Source organism: Podarcis muralis, chromosome 3, assembly GCF_964188315.1.
Source record: "Podarcis muralis chromosome 3, rPodMur119.hap1.1, whole genome shotgun sequence".
NCBI classification, from domain to species: domain Eukaryota; kingdom Metazoa; phylum Chordata; class Lepidosauria; order Squamata; family Lacertidae; genus Podarcis; species Podarcis muralis.
In genome coordinates this window covers 22152629-22160734 of record NC_135657.1, presented here as the reverse complement: position 1 = coordinate 22160734, position 8106 = coordinate 22152629, and the positions used below count along the sequence as shown (strand labels likewise).

At 54.2% G+C, this 8106-nt stretch overlaps 1 protein-coding gene across 1 annotated transcript; it reads right to left on the bottom strand.

Moving 5' to 3' along the window:
* Positions 1 to 474: 474 nt before the first annotated feature.
* Positions 475 to 6824, bottom strand: ZFP36L2 (ZFP36 like 2 zinc finger CCCH-type). The gene is made up of 2 exons (XM_028724801.2): positions 5014 to 6824; positions 475 to 4156 (listed from the first exon to the last, which is right to left on the bottom strand). Exons 1-2 carry the CDS (start codon positions 5416 to 5418, stop codon positions 2618 to 2620), a joined length of 1944 nt encoding a protein of 647 aa, XP_028580634.2. The 5' UTR covers positions 5419 to 6824; the 3' UTR covers positions 475 to 2617.
* Positions 6825 to 8106: the final 1282 nt, after the last annotated feature.

Here is an 8106-nt window from a genome sequence, read left to right as displayed (position 1 = left end):
AAAATCCTACTTAGGAAAACATGCAGTGCTTTGTTGTTTAAAAAGCATTGAACTTATCCAGGTAAACCTCTGTGTTGTTACAAGGAAACATATTTTTAACAGTAATCAAGGATGAACTGTGCATTATTCCCATTCATCATTTCCTCTCGAGGCAAAGTTATATTCTATTGTTGACTTCCTTTATATTAATAAGCTGATCACTATTTTTGTAAAAAAAATCAGCAGCTCAAAAGATCACCAAGGAAAGCCAGTTTCTCTCTCCTGCCCCCTTTCAAAAGTTGGATGTATACAGGACTGTGTGTGGTTTGAAATAGTACCTTGGAACCTTCTGGAACAAAAGTTTATTGGTTTTGGCAGCCTCCCAAGTATTTCTGCAGGAATGGAGCGATTCTGCAGTTCAAAACCAGGTTAATCTGTAGCTAAGACACCATACTGATAGGGCAGAACTAATAAAGAACCACCACCTTGCAGACATTGGCTTTTAATAGCTTGGGATTTTTTTTTCCTCAAGAGTTTTTATTGGGAGAACTACAAAACATTTACAGTACAAAGTTTACAGTCTCGCACTCCAAATTTGTAGTGAACTGACTCTCCAAAATATATTACAACTCAAGTTGACTTATCTTCTAGTTACATTCAAAACATACTTCTTATGTTAAAGTAGTCCAAAGAGTACATAGTGCTGAATCTGTACCTATGTACGTTTTCTTTTCTTTTTTTAATAAAAAAAATGTACTGCTCATTCATCCATTCACCCTCCCATGAAAGTTTTGTATAACTCCTGACTTTTTTTCCAAACAAAAAGTTTCATGTTTTGGAACTGTAAAAGATATGATCCTGAACACATTTACAGGTTCAGGTCCCAAATGTGGCCTCCTTACTTACACGAGTGGTACAATTTCATGTAGTTAAAACCCCCAGCCCTACATTCAAATTCTCAAGCATTAAGAAAATACTCATTTGGTTGAGGAACATTTAAGGCAAGCATGGACCCTTATGAAGGCACTGTGGGACGTAATACTGGGCTCCCCCCTCCCCCCTCTTTATTGCTACATACTTTTTTAACTATCACAGTGTGATTGGTGAAGTTAGGCAACACGAATACTTTTTGGTTAATTTTAAAAGTTTGAATTAGGTTTTGCCACTTTAAATTCTGATTGCAAAGTAGGTTTAAACTTGGACGGGTTACAACCATTGTACATTCTAAAAAAAACAAAACACAACCCATTGAAATTTCTCAAAACTACTTCCACAGCATTGAGTCAGATTTCTATATAAAAAAAGGCCAATGCAATCTTTCAATTTACGTAAACAAGGAAAGAAATTAATGAAATAAATATTACATACAATCTCTTAAATTAAGAATTTTACTCATTTACAATAAAATAACCAAGTGAAGTTACAAAAAGGCATATATTACTGTGAAAAGAACACACTCCACATTTTGCCGATTAATAATGGCAATCATAATTTAAACATAATAAAAGAATATATATCTATTGCTTTTCATCATACCCGATAAATACAGTATGAACAAATTACCAATGTATACTTTTCACAAGATAATAAATAAGTTAAATAGTTTCATATTGAGTTGTGCAGTGACTTGTGCAATCAACTCAGCTAAAAAAAAATTAAAAAATCAGCAGTTATTCTCCAACAATTACAAACTAAATTCAGTTGAATGCTTCCAAATAAAGCAACAAAAAAATTGTTCTAAGCCAAACATCCACTAAGTGGTGGCAATGGAACCAATATTAAACTTTGGAATGGAAGTTTTAGCATGTTATAATATATATATAAGATATATATAAAAAAACTAGAGTGTTATCAAGGCATATTCTTGGCAGGATGTTGGATTTTTCTTTTAAAAGCTTATACATTTAGTATATTTACTTTAAATTTGATTGAAAGGCAAAAAAAACCCCACACTCCTTACTTTAAATTCTTTTTTTGTTGTTGTATAGCGATCTGGAGGGACCTGGAATGCAGAGTTCATGGGCCTCCAGAATGATTGTTGATTCCTGGGGGAGTAGGATTGGGCAGAACTGTTTGCTAATGCTTTATTATTACCCTTTGTCTCCTCCCCTCCCCATAAAACACACTTGGAAGATGGAATGGCTGCTGCTGCTGGTGCACATTTATAACCTAGACTAAAAGGGGGGGGGGGAGAAATCCTCTCCTTCCAGTCTCTTTAGATATATAAAAATAAGATTGTTCTCTTGATGACATCATTTGCCCTTTCACAAACTGGCATTTGTTCAGCTCTTGATAAGGGGGGGGGGGCAGGGGGAAGCTTCTTTTTTCCTGTCTCCTCTCTGAATTTGCTCAGCAATCAAAAGGATTTCTCTTGCTTAAAAAGGAACACACAAAAAAGTGTGGGGGAGAAAACAGAAAAGGGTCTGTGCGAGCTTGGCTAGTATCTGGAGGCTGCTGCAGTCTCTGCTCCTGGTGAGAAGGCAGGGAAATAATAGGGGGCATTGAAGAGGGGAAAGGGGGTAGCTTGCCCAACGAGGGACCCTCCCTTCCAAAAAAAAAGCAGAGGTCCCCAAAGATTGACAACCATAGGACACCTGCCCTCTGCGCCCCCAAAGTCCCACTTTCTCCCTGCGCCTCCTTAGTCGTCGGAGATGGAGAGGCGGCTGAAGATGGGCAGGCGCCTGCCCGAGTCCAGGCTGGGCGACTCCGAGCCGCTGAGGCTGCCCGAGCTGAGGGAGCCGCTCAGGTAGCTCTCTCGGTCGGACAGGGAATCCGGAGGGCTCGGCGGGGCGTCGAAAACGGGCGACTCGGAGAGGCGGCGCAAAGGCTGGAAGGTGAAAGGAGGCGAGGCCGGAGGGCCGGGCGGCGGGCAGCAGTTCCCGCCTCCTCCTCCCGCCCCGCCGCTGCCGCCTCCTCCTCCTCCGCCCGGCTGCTGGTGGCAGCGGTAGAAGGTGGCGGCCGCGTTGGCGAAGCAGCCGGCCGGAGGGGGAGGCGGCGGCGGCGGCGCGTGGAGGGCGAGCGGCGCGATGAGGCTGCCCAGCTCCTGGCCCGCCGAGAAGGCGAAGGCGTTGTTGGCGCACGGCGGGGAGGCCACCAGCTCGTCGCAGTACGAGCCGCCCGAGGAGCGCGCAGGCGGCGGCGTGCGAGACCCGCCGGGGCTCTCCAGGAGCAAGGCTGCCGCCGCGGCCGCCGCCGCTTCCAAGCCGCCCGGCGCCCCTCCGTGGTGGTGCTGGTGGTGGTGCGCCGAGAAGCCGGAAAAGCTGAGGCTGTGGTGCAGTTTGGGCCTGTCCCCTCCTCCTCCTCCGCCTCGAGGGTGGGGGATGCCGAAGCCGCCGCCCGCCAGCGGGTGGTCGCGGGCGGAGGGCGCGAAGGCGCGCAGGTCGCCGGTGCTTCCCGCGTGCGGCGGGTGCAGAGGGTGGTGGTGGTGGCCGCCGCCGCCGCTGTGCGTCGGGGGCGGCGCGCTGGTCTGGTGGGGCGGCGGCTGGTGCTGCGGCGTCGCGGGGTTGGCGCCGCTGCCGTTGGCGGGCGCGGGGCGGCGCTCGTCGGCGTTGTGGATGAAGTGGCAGCGCGGCCCGTAGGGGCAGAAGCCGATGGTGTGGAAGGTGCGGCACAGCTCCGTCTTGTACTTGGGGTGGCGCGTCAGGCTGCGCAGCTCGTGGAAGCCGTGCGCGAACTGGCACTTCTCGCCGTACTTGCAGGCGCCGCTCTCCTCGAAGGGCCGGCACAGCTCCGTCTTGTAGCGCGTCGAGTTGATGGGAGCCCCGCCGCCCCCTCCGCCGTTGCCATTGCCGCCGCCCTTCCCCGCCGAAGAAGCCGCCACCACCACCACTTGCTGCTGCTGGAGCTGCTGCATGAGGTGTTGGCTGCGCTCGCCATTCTCGCTGAACGAGCGGTCTCGGAACTTGTTCTCCTTGTTCAGCAAGGCGGTGGTGGGGCTGCTGCTCCCTCCGCCGCCGCCGCCTCCTCCTCCGGTGCCAGGCTCCTTGAGGCCGCCGAAGGAAGAGGGCGAAGGCGACGGCGAGCCCGCCGGGAACTTGGCGTTGCCGTTAGCCAGAGCCTGCAGGTTGCTGGTCGAATGCCTCCGCAGGAAGCCCGGCGCGAAGTTGGAGCTGGGCGAAGTGCCCACGGGGCTCCCCACCGCCTTCTTGTCCAGCATGCTGCTCAGGGATTTCTCGGTCTGGGAGCCAGAAGGGAGGGTAGGGGAGAACGGGGCAGAGAAGGGAGGGAGAAAGAAAAGAAAAAGGGGAAAAAACGGTGCACCGTGACTGCCGAGAGCCTGGGGAAAGGACAGGGGCTTGCAAGTCTCCAGCACCTCTCTGTCTCTCTATTCTGCACCAACCACAAGGGTCTTTCCTCAGCGGAATCGCCCAAGAGGAGCCCCCGCCAGCTCCAATCGCGTATCCATGCGGTCTTGGTTGTCAAGGCTCCCTCCCCTCCCGCTACCTGCAATTTAAAACTTTTCGAGGGGTGCTCCGAAACCCCTCCCACCAATCCGGAGGGGCTGCACGAAAGAGTTCCGATTCAACACAGCCGGACCTTGCAGTAGCAAGCTTCAGCTTCCACACATCTGCCATTTCAGTTTTTATTTTAAAACACACCCACCCCACACGTACACGGGAACAATCACAAGGAAGATAAAAGCAAACAACAACAACTGAGGACAACAACAGGCACTCCACTGGAAATATGCCCTTCTTCGCTGTCACCTCCCTCCATTACAAAGCGAAAGGCTACAAGAGATGCACGAGCAGCAGGGAGCAGCAGGTTCCCTGGGAAGTTACTGAGAGCAGAAAAGTTTTAATCTTCCTCCTCGCAACTTGTTGCAGAACAAAGCCGTTCCTGCAGCTCGTTCCTCTGCATGCTTAGCAGGGAGTCTGTCCCACGGGGTTCAGCCAGACTCGCTCCCAAGTAACCGTGCACAGGATTGCAGCCTTGGACAGGGTTCTTTCTGCAAACCAGTTTTGCGCCAAAACTTCTCTGAACTATTTCAGCTCCCTGGTAGAGAGACAAGAGCGCGAGCTTCCCTGCCCTTACCTTGCACAAGAAGTCGATGTCGTAGAAGGCAGATAAGAGTGTTGTAGACATTTCTAGATCCTGTAATGGTCGGAAATGCAGGAAGGACCGAAAGATCCCACTTTCCTCGGAAGCTTTGGGTGAGCCACGACTGGATAGGAAAGGGCGGATTGCTTGAGAGCTGAAAAAGTCTATATAATCAATTTCCCAACCGAGATGGGGAAGCGGGTGCCCAGCCAAAGCGGCGGCCGCAGCTATCTCGAGTGCTGGAACTCCGCGACTGCCGTACACGCCCCATATATAAACGCCAGGACAGCGGGGAGGGACCCAACACTGACCCGGCCGGGGTCTCCCAGCAACAGCACCCAGAGGTTCCCCTCCCACCCAGCCTAGCCCTGCCTCTTTTGTCTCGGCGCTCCTTCTCATTGGGCGCCGCCAATTTTCTTTCAGCGGCCGGGAGAGGAGGGAGGTGGGGCAAGTTGGAGAAGTGATCCAGAAAGGAGGGGGCGAGGTCTCGGGAAGGGTCGCGTTCGCCAAAGAAAGTCTTAAGGCCGCGCAAAGCGATCGGTTCCCCCCAGTCCTTGCTGTGCTAGGCACGCGCTGGAGGCTCGCTGGCTCGCATAGAGAAGGTACTGTTCCCTCTCTATAAGCGCGGCCAATATACGCAGTCAAGGGTGCAAGTTTACTTTTCTCATCGGAACATGCACCAGGGAAGACATCCTATAAGGCTGGCTTATTTTGCACAATGCATTCTGTATACAAAAGGCTTGCTTAGTTATGGGCGGCGCAGTTTCCGCGAGGCTTGCAATAAACGCCATGTGCACAGGAAACTCCCATGAGTTTAACCGCCGGCAAAGCACGAACGCAGTTTGCTCGAGAATGCAGCGTGGCTCCTACACCTGCTGAACCTCAGGTTTGTAGTATGAAGAGGAATGGGTTTCCGCAAGGCTTGTGCGCCGAGACCGCAGCCCCTGTGCACGTTGAACTCTGCGGCGCTTACTTTGAGTAAACACGCATAGGCTCGGGTTGCAGGGTGCTTGCATCACGTGGGTGAATTACGAAACAATTGCTACTTGACAAAAGGTCTTTGAGCAGCAATGCATGTTAGCTCGGTGTCTGCACCCAAAGCGCAATTTTCTGCTGCATCATGCAGCACGGGGCGTAAAGACACGATTGCACTCCAGGTCTAGGCAGCGTTGACGTACACAGAGAGCCCCCCTGGCCATGCTCTCTCCAGATTGGGTTTCTCCCCCACCACTCCGCGCGGAGGATCGGCCGCCCTCTTTGCACGAAGCCCGCCCAGCTCCTTGCACGGCTCGGAAGTTTTCAAGTAAACACACGCTGGCATTGGGCTTTCCTGCCAGTTTCACACCCCCGCTGAGCCGTTCGGGAAGCTCGCAGCGAAGCATCAAAGGGCCTGGGAGTGAAATGGGACGCCCCTACAACTCCTCCTCTTCCTCCCGCCCAATCAAGGGACCTTGTGCCACGCAACAGGTTTTGGGAACAAAGGCTGCCCGCCTGGCCGTGTAACTGGCTGGACGGCACCACCGCTGCCCGCTGGGGTGTGTGATGTTTGCAAGAGAAAGAAGAAAGGGCGCTTTAACTCCTCAGCTGCTGGGTTCCTTGTTGCTCAAGAGAAGCCCCAGCCCGTGCGACCGTCCCGCTGCCGACTAGTTCCCAGACTTGGCAGCCGCTCAAGGTCTTGTGATCCGATTGGCGCAGCCAGCGCCTCGTCCTTTGACACACAGCCTCAAACTCCCCGCTCGCCGCTGCGCCTGGCCAGGGGAGGGCCGGGCTGACGCAGCACAGCTGCGGGACCGCGCGCCGGCGCTCGCCTTGCCCAGCCCCACCCCTTCCCTCTGGACCCCCGCCAAAAAAGAGGGAGAGCTGCGCAGCCTCCCCCTTCCACCTCCCCAAGTCCCTCCGCCGCGGCAATGAAGTCTCTCCACACTTTGGTCCCAGTTAATGAATTCAACCCGCTGGCTTGGAGAGCTTGGAATGCGCGCGCCGAGGAGTTCCGCGCGCGTTTGCGGGGGGGAAGTACAGGGGCGCGCGCAGCGTAGTAGGAAGGAAGCCCCACGGCGCGCAACGGGGCGCGCTGTTCCCAGAGCAAGTGCGCCCGCCCCATCTGGAACTCGCTTTGCCTACCAAGCAGTGCGTAATTCGGCCCCTCTTTGGGGAGGCCGATTCTCATCGCTCCTTTTACTGTAGCAGCGGGGGAAAGCTCCCCCACTCGCAGACCAGCTCAGCATCTTACGCAAGAACAAGCGAGCCTGGCCTGTGCGCATTGACACGCGAGCTCGACCCAGTTCCCAGAGAAGGACAGGCAGGCTTATGGGCGGATGCGGGAAGGACTTGTTGCCGTCGGAGCTCCGCTTCCTTGCGCCTAGGCAATGCCTGCATCCACTGAGCGCCGGGCTGCATCCATGTGGGGAGCAAAGCGGAAAGTGTCAGGCGCCCTGACCTCCCCCCCCCCCTTTTTTCTTGCCCTTGACTGGTTTACAAAGGCGAGGCCGCCGTTTGATCTTCCTTTCAAGCGGCTGCTTCGGAAGAAGCGGCTGTGCGGCGAGGCTCTCCAAATCCAGGGGCGCGCTAGCCACCAAGCTGCGCCCACTGGCAGGCGAGTTGACAGCGCTGCCCGCCCGCCGCGTCCATTTGGTGCCCTGCTTCCTCCTTACGGGAGGCTGCCGCTCCGCAAGCGCGTGCGTGTGCGTGCGCGCCGCCGCCCTAAGCTACAGCCCTGGCTCCTCCTCCTCCTCCCGTTACTTCGGCTCATTCCCACCCGGAAGCGCCTCTCCTGCAAAGCGGGGGCGGCCGGGCGGGGGGCGTTTCCAGCAACTCTCGGAGCGGACTCGCCGCGCGCAAAGAAAAACCTCCTCCACCCGCACAAATAAAGCGAGTGGAAGCCCGTTCTGGGGAGGCTCCGCAGCTCTCCCTCGGCTCTGCGCCGAGAAGGAAGTTTGGAAAACAAAAGCCCCCAGGCGAGGGCGCGCAAGCAGGCGCCCCAAGCGGTCGCTGGTCCTGCGCCACGGCAGAAAAAAGGAAAACAAACCCTCGCCCTCACCTTTCAGACTAATCTCTTTGGCAATTGCAACGCTTTGCGGCTACGGCCGA

What these genes read in the sequence shown, in the direction of transcription:
- ZFP36L2 (XM_028724801.2), bottom strand. Translation starts at nt 5,418, where the DNA reads ATGAGAAGGAGCGCCGAGACAAAAGAGGCAGGGCTAGGCTGGGTGGGA. An exon ending in ACATCGACTTCTTGTGCAAG is followed by an intron (nt 4,157 to 5,013) that starts GTAAGGGCAGGG and finishes TCTGGCTCCCAG; the next exon opens with ACCGAGAAATCCCTGAGCAG.